The sequence below is a fragment of the Populus nigra genome, chromosome 3 (assembly GCF_951802175.1).
Source record: "Populus nigra chromosome 3, ddPopNigr1.1, whole genome shotgun sequence".
Taxonomy (NCBI): Eukaryota; Viridiplantae; Streptophyta; class Magnoliopsida; order Malpighiales; family Salicaceae; genus Populus; species Populus nigra.
The window spans coordinates 2,942,407-2,958,905 of NC_084854.1; the positions used below are offsets into that span (position 1 = coordinate 2,942,407).

General features: G+C 33.4%; 2 protein-coding genes across 2 annotated transcripts; one reads left to right on the forward strand and one right to left on the reverse strand.

Annotated features, from left to right (window-relative positions):
* Nucleotides 1–203: 203 nt before the first annotated feature.
* LOC133687785 (sulfite exporter TauE/SafE family protein 3) lies at nucleotides 204–4,513 on the forward strand. The gene is made up of 12 exons (XM_062107107.1): nucleotides 204–879; nucleotides 1,116–1,275; nucleotides 1,989–2,189; nucleotides 2,269–2,333; nucleotides 2,633–2,660; nucleotides 2,744–2,826; nucleotides 2,896–2,982; nucleotides 3,085–3,135; nucleotides 3,287–3,508; nucleotides 3,679–3,772; nucleotides 3,930–4,070; nucleotides 4,164–4,513. Exons 1-12 carry the CDS (start codon nucleotides 658–660, stop codon nucleotides 4,247–4,249), a joined length of 1,440 nt encoding a protein of 479 aa, XP_061963091.1. The 5' UTR covers nucleotides 204–657; the 3' UTR covers nucleotides 4,250–4,513.
* Nucleotides 4,514–6,620: 2,107 nt separating this feature from the next.
* LOC133688027 (proteasome subunit beta type-4-like) lies at nucleotides 6,621–9,396 on the reverse strand. Its single transcript, XM_062107397.1, has 7 exons — nucleotides 9,240–9,396; nucleotides 9,063–9,138; nucleotides 8,857–8,933; nucleotides 8,517–8,646; nucleotides 8,244–8,403; nucleotides 7,940–8,125; nucleotides 6,621–6,978 (listed from the first exon to the last, which is right to left on the reverse strand). The coding sequence occupies exons 2-7, from the start codon at nucleotides 9,128–9,130 to the stop codon at nucleotides 6,865–6,867; spliced, it is 735 nt and encodes a 244-aa protein (XP_061963381.1). The 5' UTR covers nucleotides 9,131–9,138; nucleotides 9,240–9,396; the 3' UTR covers nucleotides 6,621–6,864.
* Nucleotides 9,397–16,499: the final 7,103 nt, after the last annotated feature.

The window sequence follows — 16,499 nt, forward strand, 5'->3', positions numbered from 1 at the left end:
CATCAAAATCCCGAACAACGTGGTTCACGTGTAAACCCATTATATCAGTTAAAACAATGATTTTCTTGTAACCAAACATTTTTTAAAAGTCCAACCCACCAAAAGTTAATTTTTTTTTTTTTTTTACACTAACACAAAAATGCTTAATTTTGGTGGAAAAAAAGGGAGCTGTCATTTAAAAAGGCACAAATAGAAATAAATTAATACCATTCCTCCTCTTGTCAAGAACAAGATTGTATCATATCTGCCACCTCTGTGAATATTCACTGATCATAATCTCTCTCTTCACCTCCCATATTCAAAGCACAGAAGAGAGACCAAACGCAGGCTATTTGTTTCAACTCAAAACTTTCCTGGTCACAAACATCCTGTTTCCTGTTTTCAAGGATCTATTCGCTTATCTCTCGTAGGAACATAACTCCGAGTCACACGCATCTCCTTTCTCCTTTCCTTCTATCTCTCCTCTTGGTTTTCCGACAAGCTAACCATTTGCATGCAAGCGTTGTTTCTTTGTTATACAGAGGTTTTTGTTTTTTTAGTGTTGAGTTATTGAGGATTAGCTAAAGGTCAACTCTTTGAGAGGGAGAGGAGGGGAAAAAAGAGAGAATTTTTTTGCAGAGAGAGAGAGAGAGAGAGAGAGAATCCAGGATCTGATCAATGGCTGAATTTGGAGGGAAATGGAGGGGTTTAAGATCGGTGTTAATGGTCTTGCTCAACTTTTTGTTAGCTTTTGTGTTCGTTTCAGCTGAGAGGGGCTTGAAACGTGAAGCAACATCTACTAGAATGAATGAAGCAGGAGATTCTGTGTCAAGTTATGTTCTCAAAGCTGTGAATTTCTTGTGGCAGCCTGATCACAAAGGTTATCAACATGTTTGGCCGGTAAAAAACTCTGATACCCCTTTCTTAACTTATTGAATTAAGTATTTTTTTTTCTGTACGAATCTTTAGTGTTCGTTAAAATAACATGAAATGAGAAGATGGGTGGCTTTCTATGTGCTGGTTATTTATTTAGTTGGTGATTGACATGTGATCATTTTGTGGATGGAATCCGAAAGTGATTTTCTTGTATGGTTTTTGTTTTAATTATTGATACATGAATGTTTTTGTGTGGGCAGGAAATGAAATTTGGTTGGCAAATTGTTTTGGGTTCGATTATTGGGTTTTTTGGAGCTGCTTTTGGGAGTGTAGGCGGTGTTGGTGGCGGCGGCATTTTTGTTCCCATGCTTAGCCTGGTAATTGGGTTTGATCCAAAATCTGCAACAGCTATTTCTAAATGTAAGAAACTATTGAATCTTCTGTGTGAAAAGGGTGACCTTTGTTTTTACGCCGCTCTTCCCCACCATAGAGAAAGGAAAACCTTTTTGATTCTTTTGATAAGAGTATGGGGAAAGGTTGAGGATAGGGGGGGATGGTAACTAAATTATCGGATCTACTACTTAATTGGTTCAAAATTCAGTTTACATAAAAGTAATGACTATTTGAACTGATTTTTTAATCATTGAAACTTTCAAGTACAAAGATTTTCTCGAGTCGGAGAACTAATTTACTACCACGACTGGCACCTTTCACTAGCTCTTCTTGTCATGGCATTTTTTGTTAAACTTGAAAATGTTGAATTAGAGCTTGAAACTCGGAAGCACGGTCAGGGGAAGGTGGAGTGCCTATTTCTTCAAAAGATTTGTAACAGTTGAAATTTTATTTGTTCCCGTGGCCTCTGTATGTTAAGGAGGGATGGGCTTTACTGAACAGTGGAGGAGACTTTCAGCATTTACAAATGCCTTTTTTTTCGATTCAGATTGCACAGTGAAGTATGGGTAATTAATCCATCTGCTGTGATTTATCAGTCTGACTTAACAATATGTAATGTGTTGTGTGAACAGTGAGGTAGCTTACAGAAAATGTGAAAGGGCTGGTTTGTTGGAAAATAAATTGCTCTTTCATATGTTACTTACAAAGTAATGGATTTTTGGTATATATAAATTTGGCAGGTATGATTATGGGTGCAGCAATCTCAACAGTTTACTATAATCTTAAGCTAAGGCATCCGACACTTGACATGCCCATTATTGACTATGATCTGGCTCTGCTCATCCAACCAATGCTTATGCTTGGAATTAGTATAGGTGTTGCTTTCAATGTCGTTTTTGCAGACTGGATGGTCACAGTACTGCTCATCATTCTTTTCTTAGGTAATGTTAGTTGAATTTCATTGGAATTTACTCATGTTTCTCTCTTCTAATTCTTTTTGCTAATTGTAATGGCTTGCAGGCACATCAACAAAGGCATTCTTGAAGGGTGTTGAAACATGGAAAAAGGAAACAATAATGAAACGGGTAATCTCATCAGCCTGTTCATGATTTATGCATAGGTTTTGGGCCTGGCATTTCAAACTGAAATTGTTTCATTGCCTGCTTATTATTAACAATGTTTTCAATTATTAATTTTAGAACAAATTATATGTGGCACTGTCCTCAAACTGCCAAGGTAACTGCCCCATGAGGATATATTTGTGCTTTCATGAACTTCAAAACAAAAGGAAGGCTTTATGACTAGAGTTTCACGTAGTTATGTGTTAGAAACATGTAAATTTAAGTCTAACCATTTGAATGGCACCTTTTTTCTCCCATTATAGGAGGCTGCAAAGCGTTTGGAGTCAGATGGTGAGTTGACTTACTGTTTCCTTATTTTATGGAAGCCCAGCGAGTGATTCCTGCTTCTCAGTATATATTTTCCTTCGTATCAGGTGCCAGCGCTGGGGAAGTGGAATACAAGCCTCTTCCTGGTGGCCCGAGCAACAGCCCTCAAAAGGCTGACAAGGAAGAAGAGGTGAGTACACTTTGTCAGCTGAAATCAGCATCAAAGAGTTCTCAAAACTAATACAATTCATTACCGTAGGTCTCTATTCTTGAGAATGTTTACTGGAAAGAACTTGGACTTCTTGTTTTTGTCTGGGTTGCATTCCTCGTGCTGCAGATTACAAAGGTTTGTTGTGCTTTATCATAATGATTACATCCTACATTTGTTTTCCTAGCTTATATTAAATCAATGTATACATGATGAGAAATCCTTTTCTTTTGGTAACAGGAGGGTACATCTACCTGTTCGACAACATATTGGGTGTTAAACTTGTTACAGGTACTTTTATCACAACAGTGGTCTCTATCCTTTCTTTTTGTGCTTTCTTGTTTGTGTCTGTATGTGAAATGGGGAATGATCTTGTAGCATCGAAATCTGTCCTACTCTTTAATAAAACAGTTCTTTGAATCATCCTTTCTTTGTTTTCCAGATCCCAGTTTCTGTTGGGGTGTCAATGTATGAAGCAGTCAGTCTGTACAAGGGACACAGAATAATTGCATCCAAGGGAACTGAAGGCACAAGTTTCACAGTCCTTCAGCTTGTGATCTACTGTCTCTTTGGTATACTAGCTGGAGTAGTTGGTGGGCTGCTTGGACTGGGAGGAGGATTTATCATGGGTCCACTATTTTTGGAGCTCGGAATCCCTCCTCAGGTTAGCTTGTTTTGTTTTATTAAATTCTAGTGTGTAATAGTGTATGATGTGTAAAGCTAAAAACTGGAAAAACTGAAGCTTGTATATTTGGAAGAGGCGGGATTTTTATGGATCACAAAGCCATATGAAAGGCCAAATAGTTTGGTAATTTCTTTAGGATTTCCATCCAGGTCTCAAGTGCAACTGCCACCTTTGCAATGACTTTCTCGTCATCCATGTCTGTCGTGGAATACTACCTTCTGAAACGTTTTCCTGTTCCTTATGGTAAGTGCCCACAACATCCATACAACCTTTCTTTTATTTGTTCTTATCAGTCTAAAGACACCCTGTAAGGTGATAGATATGGTTATTTTCTTAAGGTATGTTGGAATATAGTTTATGCTAGCTCCAATGGACTCAAATATTTCAAATTTTCTGGCAGCTGTTTACTTCGTAGCTGTTGCTACATTTGCTGCCTTCATAGGGCAGCATATTGTGAGAAGGTTGATCATTGTGTTTGGAAGGGCATCTCTTATCATCTTCATTCTAGCATCCACCATATTTATCAGTGCAATCTCACTAGGTGAGCTCTTCTATTTCCTGCTATTTGAGGCCTGAAATTATAAATTCTTTGAACTCCATGAATTCTCAAAGAGTTCTTCGCTTCCTTTTGCAGGTGGTGTTGGTGTAGCAAACATGATAGGAAAGATTCATCGTCATGAATACATGGGATTTGAGAACCTCTGCAAGTATGATGGCTAGCAATATCTGTCTTTAAATTTTGTATCGCATATTTAAATTATGCCCCTGTGCTGTAGTTTATGTTGAGGCCGCAAATCATGCCCCATGCTTCCTCTCTGTTCTGGGGGCTTGGATTGGTAGGATGTAGGAGTAATAAAAAAAAATTTCACTTCTCAAGAACTTGTATATGCTTTCCATGTCGTACTTGACAATGTTATTTGCGGGAAACAATAGTTCTGAGAAGAAGATAGATTGAAAATGCCATTGAACTTTGTTTTCTAGTTACATTTTGTAGCAACAAGCATCCAGAGAATGAAGAAATTTCACGTAACCTCAAGTTTGCATGTAGCAACGGCTTGCAGCCTGCCATTGGATCCATGCTTGAACTTCTTACCTTTTCGCTTTTTGTTGATAATTCGGGGGGGAGGGGGGGGAGATTCAATGTTTCCTGAAGATAGATAGATAGCTATTCCGGATTGAGAAAAGAAATTTTTTAAAAAAATTTAAATTATAATTTTTTCTTAATCGATGTTTTTTTTTTTAAAAAAATAATGAACTCGTGATTAATCAGTAAAATATAGATATAATTACACCTCAGCATGTTCCCGAATGGATTAGAGCCTCTTTATTCGTTGTCAATCATTTAGGACAAAAATAAAAAAGAAAGATTCGGAGGCTCCACAGATTGGTCTAAAATCATTGCCTGTGGATAAGTCGTGCCCGTAATGTCTCCTGACTCGGAATTTCTGATTTCTGAAAGGTATCGAGAGTGGGCCCTGGTTGAATTTTTCCTTCATAATAATTATATAAAAATCTAAAATATACGTCTAATATAACGTGCACATACCACTATTTATCTTTTTATATTTTACGGTGGATTTACATTTCAACTTTTTTTTTTTTTATCAATTTGGCTATATATATATACACACACACACACACACAATCCCAACAATCTTTCAACAATTTATAAATGTATATAATTCTTATTGAAAATTACTTTCATTATAAGTTTTTCTTTTTCTAAAAATATAAATATTTTTTATATATAATACTGGGTAACTTGGTGACCCTACAAAATAAATATCCTTAAAAGAATTTATATGTGGTATACATAAAATTACAAAATAAATCATATTAAATATTTATATCATCCTAGTTGCTTACTATTAATAATTTTATGATCAAAACTAACTTTATAAGTTTTTCTTTAAAAATGTTGACCTCATATTAATTTTCAACATCTTATATTTTTTATTATTTCCTAGTAAATTTTCTTCCCATCATTTTATTCATTATATTATCATTCTTGTATCATGATAATTGTTTCATTTGTAGTGTAGTTTAACTCATTACTATATAATTTATTCCTTACAATTTTAAAATTGATTGGTTTCGTTGAAACACTTTCATATAATATCCCTTTTAATATCAAATCTATTTCATAACTATTTTCACTTCACGAATATATTCAATTTATATTAATATTATTATTTCACAACTCATGTAATTTTCCTCACAATTTATTTTCTCGACACATAAATCATGTGATCTTTTCATCTCTCAACCACCTTTAATACATATCATAACTCATAGGTTAAACATGTTTAATTCACATCGTTATTTAATTCACAACATATTTAATTCATGTCATCTTTTTTATTTAACACAACCGGTTCAAAGCCTGCATATATATTGTCTATGTTGCAATGTCAAATATCTTGATAGATATGCCTATCAATTTTTCTATTTTCATTAATATTTATTGTTCATGATTTTTTTTAATACGCATAGTTCTTGATTTATTAGATTATATATATACATGAATTTTTTAATTTATACTCATAAATTTTTTTATATATAAATATTTGTTGAAAAACCTTAGCATATATAATTTTTTTATATATAAAAAATAAAAGTCCCACAGCATAGCAGAGATCAAATAGGACCATAACCCATAACCCATTTCAGGTCAAGAGTCTTCTTCGTATGTAACGGGGCAAGATAAACAAGCCTGTTTGGGCTCCAAGATGAAAGAAAAGGGGAGGAGAGAAGGGAAGAGAAAGAGGGAAGGAAAGAAAAGCCAATTGAACCCAGGAAAGTAAAGAGAGAGGAGAAGAGAACAGAAGAGGAAGAGAAGGGCCGAAAAAACCAAGCCAGTGAGGCTGAGAGCTGCCAATCAAACCTGCTACATTTACAAAACTTTAACTTCAGAAACGTTTATTATTCACAAATCACCCTTAGCTTTTCCTCCCAACCCACCATTTTTAATTGGAATGACATGAACGCATCAAATAAATTAAACCCTGACTTGATGATGCAAAATTAAAAAATTAAAAAACAAAAAATTACAAAAGCAAACTTCACAATTCATAGCAGTAAAAGCAGCAGCTAGAGTAAAGGAAGATGAGCATTTATAGTTCAGGTGATTTCAAAATATTCCTTTTCCTCACAAGCCAGCCACCAACCCTAAACCAGAAATTTTGGTGTAGCATAGATCAAGCCAAGCTAACAATTCAAGGTTTTAAACATTAATTGAACATTAAAAGGACTCTCAATAACTTCCAACTCATCATGTCTTTAGGTCCCATTTGTAGACTGAGTGAAGATTTCCGAAGTGGCTGCTTCCTAGCTGACTACCATGATCCTTCGGCACCAACAGTTGGGTTCTCAAATGCCTTGTATCCCCAGAATGTCTTCAATGCGTAAGGCTGAGAAATTGTTACACCTTCTTCAGTAATCTTAGCTATCTGCAGTTGGGAAATTGTGAACTTGTCAGATGTCAAATCAGACAATACATTGCTTCACGTAATTATCTGGTATTAGAACTCACAAAACATACCCAACAACAATAACTGGAAGAATGGTTCCCTTTAGTTGCATTCTATCCTTAGTCATATTAGACATGCACAAGACCCTGAGCGCAAACAACTATAGAAAGAGGACAACATCAAGATGTTCCTCAGCCATCCAGTTTAAGCCACTGTAAGAAATACTTTAGGGAGTCCCAAAGCAGCTTGCCGCAGTTACCAGATTGAAGATCTTTTACTAGAAAAAAGTCTTCCTAAGATGTGTGACTGCACGGATGCTCAGCACATCCAAGTGGACAAGATTTTAACACGCATAGGATTCCCTTCATAAAGTCTCTATTCATTACAAATCATTATGAAATGCTGTCTATTCCCATCATACAAGAGATGAAAAGAATTGAGATTATTTCAAGTTTCAACAACATAAAACAATTCATTTCTTCTTTCTCACCCCATTATTAAGTTAGCGTTGCCAAAAATTGTTAGGGTTGCTTTTTTAACTAGGATCAGGGGAGAACACTAAAATAACATTATTTCAAGGTGTTTAACTAATTAAAAGCTTGTTATTCTGATTTTGCTCAGCACCGAGGTATAGAGAATTTTAAACATAAAAAAATAACATCATAGGAGGTGATATGATTCTAACAACCACGTTGTTATCTAAATTTTGAAAACAGTGACAATTCAGCAAAAGCAAAGAGAAAGCATGATCAAGAGGTTCTCTCGAAGAGTAGTGGAAAAGGAAAAAAAAACTGAACTAAAAGAGAATACAGCAATAACATATGCACCCACAAACATTGCAGCAATTCCAGCAAGTTAAGATGAGATTTAATTACTTTCCTAGAAATCGCATTCCACAACACGTTAATCTCATACAGTTGTAAGGAAAAAGGAGTGGAACCTGAAACTTGTTGACAGCAGATCTATCACGATACAGAAGCACTCGCATGCATTTCTCCAGTAACGTAACACCTTCTTCGAATGTCAAGTTCTCATGCCACTCAGCACGAAGTAATGGCTGTGCCATGTGATTTCCAAATCCAGTTGCTATATGATTCTCCTCAAAGTTTACTCCTATCATAGTGACCTGCAACACAATAAAAAACACAATTGACCCATGTCCCCAAAATGCACACACCTTTTCACCCCTCCTGTTTCGAGGTTTAAAAACAGAAAAGAAAACAACCTATCAACCGATGCCTTACCATGCCAAGAAATTTCTGTCCTTTTTTCACACCACCGAGAATAAGTGTATTCCAAAGTGGGTCAAACTTGTTACGCCTATTATACATAACTCGGGTCAAATAGCTGTGAATCTCTTTGGGCCCCAAAGAGTTTCTGTCATCCCACATATTGTCATTCAGGCTGCAGATATTAAACAATAAAAAACAAAAAATTAAAACAACATAAGAGAAAAAACAACAACAATACAGGAAAAAAAATGAATTCTTCCCTCAACAACACAACCTAAAACTTACACTTGCTCATCGAGATATCGCATAATCTCCTGGAAATCACTTATTTCTCCACTGGCACCGATAATAGAATGCTTCCCGACAGGCTTAATTCTCTCCACACTCTTGTATCGAAGTGTGGACCCATAAGAACCTAGCAATTATCAATGTCACAAAATGCATCAACAACAGGACTTATTATAGTACTTTTACGCAATTATTTCTAAAGGGTTCGCTTCTAAGGTATAAATACGGCCAAGGATCACATTTTCCCCCTATTAACCATAAGCATATCCACAGGCAAGCATAACAAACAAACCCACAAAGATTATAACAAGATAATGGGTTATTAGACAAAACTAACCACCCATATCAGCAGCCATCAAAATCCCATCTTTATATTTCAAAGCAACAACAGATGTTCCAGTCACGTATGGGTACCTACATAGACATAGAGCAACGAATCCACTCAAAAACTAAACTGCTAAATCCCTAAAATGTGTCTATTTTGCAACAAAAAATCCACATAAACATTGACAGATAGAGAAAGAGATGGTAAGGGTGGCATACTGGGTTCTTTGAATGCCATAGTCAGAGCTCAAAAGGGTGTGCTGTTTGGTTTCAGAATTAGACTCCATTGATTAAGCTGTGTTGAAAAAATCAACAAAAAAGAAGCAAAAAATGATTATTAACAAAAACCCATTTCAAATTTGTGAGAATAACTAGTTTTCAGGAAGAAAGACTTACACTTTAGTTTCGATCGAGAAAGAAGTAAGGTGTCTGTGATCTGTATGGTGAAGGAAATTAAAAGCTTTTCTTTTATAAGACTTTAATTTTTGCACAAGAAAAGAAATTAATAAAAAATAAAAAATCCGAAAGAAATCGGATTTCGAAACTCTTCTAGGGCCAAGTAGCTTGTTTCACGGGCTTAAAATTTTGTGCTAATTTGGGCTCAATGCCTTTTTTGAAAATTTGAACAAGGTTTAAATTATTTTTCATGAAAAATAATTTCTTGAAAAACATGTTTATTTTAATATTTTTACTATTCTTATAAAATCAAATAATTTTTTTTAATATTTATTTTTCTAAAAGAATAGCTTTTTTTATTTAAAAAATATGATTCATTAACTATTAATCAACATTACTTTGAAAAGAAATACTAGAATAAAACTCCAACTCATATCATAATCATAATTTTTAGAATTTATAGTTAAGTGATGGGTAACAACATTTGTAGTTCTTTTAGTATGCAACATTTTATAATTTTTAATAACACTCAATATAACTTGATAATCTTTAATCACCAAACCAAACTTATTAAGATCAGTATTATTAGATGTTAGGTGATCTATAATAAATTTTGAATTAGTTTCCACAAAAGCACACCTTATATCTAATGAAATAAGCTTTTGCAGAACATCCTTCAATACCAATGTCTCTCTTATTGCTAAAATGAATACTCCTCTAAATGTCTAGCTTTCACAACATATAATTGCACTATCATGATCCAAAACAATATATCATGCTCCCATTGTAGAGATGTTCTTAAAAAATGATAAATCAATGTTGCATTTTAACTTTTCAAATGCTGATTTCTTTATTGTGACAAGAAAATGATTGACAAAAGGATCCATTTTTACACATATGAGCTGCTTTATACTAATTTAAAAAATAAATTCTCCTCTTTACTACACCTGATTCCATCATCATTTTGTTATGACATAACTTCTCATTGCGCTGATTCAATAAGGATCAAATTATTGCAATCTTCTCCTCATACAATATAGCAAGCAAACTACAGAACCACTGTTGAAAGTTGACTGTGTATGACATATAAAAGACCATATCCACCTCTTGCCAATATGCAATTTTGAATAGGCATTGAAAAAAGACATGTTCTTTAGATTCCCTTACCCCTTTATAAACAACACAAATATCAGGAACTTTTATTCCCTTTTTAATTAATATGTTGCGAGTTAGAATGTAATGTTGACACACTCACTAAAGAAAATGTTTAATCCTTGGAGGGATCTTCAAATTCTATAATTTACGTTAATCTTCATCTATGCAATCTCTTATATTAGGCTTGTTGATGTCAATGGCAATGTGATAGCCAAATTTACATGAGCAAACACTTGTTTGGGTATGGTACTGGATGACGTTATCAACTATTTGTTTTATTGGTAATGGGATGCTCATGATGACAAAGATATATGCTGGAGAAAACAATGTCTCTATCAAATTTTCATCTCAAGAAGTTACCCTCTTGGTCATCAAATCACATACCCGCAACGATTCCAACCCTTCATTCATTGATGTTTCCAATAATCTGTTAGGACCCGTAGACAACTATGGATCCTTCCACACATTCACCTTCATGCCTTGCCAATACGCCATTTACAACCTTTCATTACTCTTAAGAACTAAGAATGTTATGCCAAACAAAGCTTGGTCTATACCTTAGATTGACATTTAAAAAATCCCATATTGGATAATATTTAGCTTTGATGATTCGACTCACAAACGAGTATGGTCCGGCTACTAACTTCTATCCCAGTTTACTAAGCAAAGTCAAGATGAAGTTATATAGATGTTGAAAGCCCATGCCCCCATCATCTTTTCTTCAACAAAATCTTTTCCACCTTTTCCATATCATGCCCTGTCCATTCTCCCAATTATTTCTCTATAAAAATTGTTCATCATTTGTTGCAATTCCTCTTATAATGTTAATGGGATAAGAAAGACTCATATACTATAAGTTGGAAGTGCTTAGGCAAATGAAGTTATCATAATTATCCTACTTGTTTTAGATAACATGTGATTCTTCCACCCGTGAATCCATTTCCACATTGTATTCTTAATAAAAGAAAATATAGCCTTCTAAACTCTCTTGGTTTAACAAAGAATGGACACCCAAGATATATAACATGTGTTCTTTGCATTCATTTCTTACATTTCTACTAAAAAAATATATCCGACTTCTGAAAATTAATGGTCTAACCTGAGGCTACCTCTTACTGATGTAGAAGATGTTTGATAATTGTGCCTTTATATGCATTTGCTCTGAAGAATAAGAAACTATTATTTGCAAACAACTAGGAAACTGGTGGAGCCATTCAATTAACTTTACACTCATGTACCTTTCTACATGCTTTTGCATTCCAGAAAAGGGTTGCAAAACCTTCACTGCACAAGATAAATAAATATGGAGACAAAGAATCCCCTTGATGTAATCCCTTTGAAGGTTTTATTGGTCTCATATATGTGCCTTTAAAACATATGAAACACGAAATAGACTTCATATAGAATATCATCAACTCTACCTATTCAGAAGCAAAAGTTAATTTTAATATAATTTCCTTTAAATACTCCTAGATGATAATGTCATAGGCCTTACTAATATCGATCTCCAATTTTTCCCAACCTTTCATGCCCCTTGTATACCTTTTCATGAAATGTATTAATTCATAAGCAATCCTATATTATTGGTAATAGATCTGTCAGGGATAAATGCTGCTTATGTAGGTGAGATAATATTCGTTAAAATATTCCTCACCAAATTTCCTAGCATTTTTGCAATGATTTTATACAACATATTGCATAAAGCAATCGAATGAAGGTCCTTCATTCATTGTGGTTTTTCAGCCTTCGGGATAGGAACCACTAGAGTCTACACTAATGATGGTGAAAATATCTTACTAGCCAGCCAACCCCGATAAGTATCAGATATGTCTACTCTAATTAAATCCTAAAATTATTAATAAAATTTCGGGTTCAACCTATCTGGACCAAGAGATTTTTCTGGACCCATTTGAAATATAGCTTTTTTAAATTCTTCATCCTAAAATTGTGCTAGCAAAATGTCTGATACACATAGGTGGACATAGTTAATAACTTCACTATCTAAGTTGGGACTTGCATAGAACAGTTGAGTGAAGTAATCAATCATAACATCTTGCATACCCTTTCCATCCTCTATTGTCACCCTCTCTCATCAATCAATCTCATAACTTTATTCCTTTATTTTCTCAATATAGCTCTAGCGTAAAAATAACAAATGTTAAAGTCCCTTTTTTGTAATAAAAAATGTTTAGCATGTTGTTTCCAATAGGCTTCTTCTTATGTTTGTAATTAGGCCAATTTCTCACGGTAATTAGAGTATGACTATAATGATGCATTATCTCGCGATGGTCTTAAGGTGTTGAGATGAGTATAACAATCTTGAATCTCATCTTTAAATTGTTATGATAAATTCTTACCCCATTGTGTGAGCTTTCTTGTACATGATTCAAACCATTCTAGTATATTAGTGTCCCTTGAATCCTTCCAAACCATACATACTAAAGGATAAAGCCCTGGATACTTTGTCCAAACATTTTCAAATATAAAGCGGACATGTATGTGATATAGCAAGCATTTATGGACAACCAACATGATAAGACTGTGATCGAAAGTTATGGCCAACAAATTGTGCAATTTAGCATCTTAAAAGTGGGCTAACCAATTGAAATTGCAAAGTTCCCTATCAATTCATTCTTGAATTCATGAATCTATGCCTCTACCTTTTTTATGTGAATGGATATCGTTGTATTAACGCTAGTGGATGCTCACAAGCTCTTTTTTTGTCATCAATTGTAAGCATGTCATTAAAGTCTCAAAGACAAACCTAAGGTAGGTTTGATCTATGACACAACACCCATATAAAATCTCATAATTCTCTGTGTCTATTACGCTCATACCTATAGAATCTAGTTAGTCTCCATTTAAAACCATCTGCCTCTGTTATTTCCAAATCAATATGGTTTTAGAAGTAACCTAGTATAGAAATTAAGCATGATGTCAAAAACAGCTAAGCCATATACCCTACCATATATATCCATTGCATAACAATTGTCAAAGTTAAGTTCCTTTCTAACTGCTTTAATTTTACTACACTCAATAAGTGTTTCAGATAAGAACACAATATTTAGCCATTTTGAATTAACAAGCTTTTTAAGAGCTTGGATTGTTTGTGTGTTACCAAGCTCATAACAATTCCATCCTATGAAATTTATAGCTTCTAGCAGGCCTGACTGTGAGGACCTGTCTTTTGTAAATTTTCAGAAGATGGGCTTTCAATCTCCGTGGAGAAGTTGGTCCATCATTTGTGTAGTCTTCCTCAAAGACCTTAGAGCTAGAAACATGTATCTTAGAGATAAGTTTTTTTTTTCTATCCTCCACTAGTTGTAAGCCCAAATCATCTAGCCCAAGAGTTGTACCTTGACTCACATTAAGGTCCATAAACATTAATTTGTAGAGTAATAGTTGTATCCCCCATAACTCTCACGTTAGACTTTGTCTTCTATTGTCGTGAATAAACCCTTTGTAATAGTCTCATAATGTTCAGGCATTTCATGGCCTTGTGATTGTAATGTATAGGAATCAGAACCACCTCTAACCTATTGATTGTTTGAATCCCTCAACCACCAGCCATTATCTTCATCGGAATATCTCCTCGGAGTTGCCCTCAACTACAGTCCCCATTCATTTTCACCTTCCCCTCCTATAGTTGAAATAATTTTCCACATAACCTATCAGTATGCCCTAGCATGTCATAAATGAAACAGAAATGAGGCAAACATTTATATTTGAATTGTATCACGAACCAAGACCCTTCACCTTTATGGATTCTTTTCCATCCCTTAAGAGGTTGTTTGGTATCAATACGGACTCAAACTCGTATAAAGTTCCTTCTAATTCCATTATTATTATTATTCATGTCATAATCCAAAAACACACCAATTAAATTCCCCAATTGTTGTCCAATAGCCATAGACATGCAGCCTACTGGTAGATCATGAATTTAGATCCATAGTTCAACATTATTAATCGTCAGTTGGCTTAAGACTTCACCTTCCTTCAATTGATGCAAGAGAAATAATTAGTTATCAAACATCCATGGAGCCCCATCAAGGACTTTATTCATATCCACTTGGTGGAAAAATTGGAAAAAATACCTGCCTATATTGAGTTCCCTGATGGACATCCCTTTCCCAGGACGTCATAGGCTTGCCACCTTATTTTTCATGGCATTGAAGTTAATCTCTCTAACCATGAGAAAACAACTCACTAAACACAAATTAAGTAATTACAGCTCTGAGATCGAATCTTTAACCTCCAAAACAAGTTCCTTATCTTCATCCTTCAAAAGCAATAGATTCTCAAAACATGCTTCCATTATATAACAATATGAAATAACTAACACACCCTTGCCACTAGAGTAAGACCAAGATTAAATCTAAAAATCACCAGAAAACATTTCTAAAGATATATTAAAAGTTCTCATATATTTGGTTTGAATATAAAGTATTTTAAAATTAGTTTTTTATATAATATAATTTCTAAAAGAATAGCTTTTAACTATAATAAGCGAGGGGTGATATATTAAGACCATAAAATTATTAAATAAATCAAATTGATTTTTCTCTGAATTTATTATTCTAAGTTATCTAAAAAACATAAAATCATGAAAATAAATAAAAAATCTTAATTTACAAACTTATTATAGTGTGTTTGCAATTATCGTTTAGGTTTTAAAGTGCATGAAGTTTTTTTTATTATTTTTTTAGAATTTTTTTTTTAGTTTTTTTAATCCAAACTGTAATTAAAGAAATGTAATTTTGAAGCTTGCTCAAGTTTTATTTTAATGTCTTGTCTTTTGATATATACCCTAAAATCATGTGCGTGTATGTGTAATATAACCAAATATTTACAATAATAATAATAAAAAACTTTTTAACTATATCATATTTTTTATAATCCTCAACATAAGTATATATTTTATTTTAAAATTAAAAAAACATCTATAATTCAATTTTAATTAAACACCTCCATCTTTTTTCAACATACTTCTTATTAGAAACTTTATGAAAAAAGACTCATTCAAAATAAAGTTTTTAAATTCAATTTCTGTCAATAAGATTTTGAAAGAATATATATTTATATTCGATTAATCTCATTTAAATTTTTTATTATAATATAAAAATAACAAATATTAAGAGTATGGATATAAAAAAGCCTGTTATTCCATATTAGTTGTGTAGATAATCATTTTTTAAAAAACAAAAATCTCAAACACTATTTTTTTATACATATCATAAACATTTTTTAATTTGTGAGAAATTTAAAAAAAAAATATACAGGGCATGGATCTTTTATTGTAGCACTGGACATAAATTATTGTGAATTATTGCAATAAAATTATCATTTTTTCATTTAATGGAAAAGATAGGAGCCTTTATATTAGGGGTGATTTAATCTTTGTTAATGACTTATTGGTCATTAAAAGATTGTTAAAGGGTATATGTTTCTTTTTCAAATTTTTTAAACAGTGAAATGATTTATTTATCCCCATGAAAAAAAAATAGAATTGTTGATCAAGGGTTTTTTTCTTTCCATTTCTTAAAATATAGTAAAAAATATTTTTTCCCTTAAAAACAATAAAAAAACAAGGGATACATTTAGAGACATTTTAGTCATTCTACTTTTTTTTTTAATTTCATACTTATGGAGGGCATTTTGAGCTTTTTACATCGGATAATTATTTTTTTATTCAAAAAAGCTATTGCGTGGGAGGTGTCTATGCCATATGAACAACGTGTGTGATGCCTATCGGAGGTCAAACCTGCCACTCTGCCATGTTGGAAGTGTCATTATGTCCTCTTCCTCCTAGCGCGCGTGTGTGACGACGATTGATGGGCGATTTGTCACCCATATTCGTTTCTTTTTCCCCTTTTTTTTTAATCTCTCTTACAAAAAAAAACACATATTTTGTTGGCCTTGAGTTCATACATTTACGTTTTTATATATATTTTGGTGACAACAATAATATGAAAATTGGACTAATAATATGATTGGTTGATAATAAGCTTTAAGCATGTTTTATACAAAGAATATATAAACAAGCACAACGGAAGTCCAAGAAAGAAGTAAAATGAAAACTTAATTTAAGTATTCATTTTAGTGCTC

Bases quoted from the DNA above. Each gene is read 5' to 3' on its own strand.
- LOC133687785 (XM_062107107.1), top strand. From the start codon at position 658: ATGGCTGAATTTGGAGGGAAATGGAGGGGTTTAAGATCGGTGTTAATG. The intron at 1,276-1,988 runs GTAAGAAACTAT...TAAATTTGGCAG, and splicing joins TGCAACAGCTATTTCTAAAT to GTATGATTATGGGTGCAGCA. The intron at 2,190-2,268 runs GTAATGTTAGTT...AATGGCTTGCAG, and splicing joins GCTCATCATTCTTTTCTTAG to GCACATCAACAAAGGCATTC.
- LOC133688027 (XM_062107397.1), bottom strand. From the start codon at position 9,130: ATGGAGTCTAATTCTGAAACCAAACAGCACACCCTTTTGAGCTCTGAC. The intron at 8,647-8,856 runs GTTAGTTTTGTC...GATAATTGCTAG, and splicing joins GATGGCTGCTGATATGGGTG to GTTCTTATGGGTCCACACTT. The intron at 6,979-7,939 runs GTTCCACTCCTT...TCCCAACTGCAG, and splicing joins CTGCTGTCAACAAGTTTCAG to ATAGCTAAGATTACTGAAGA.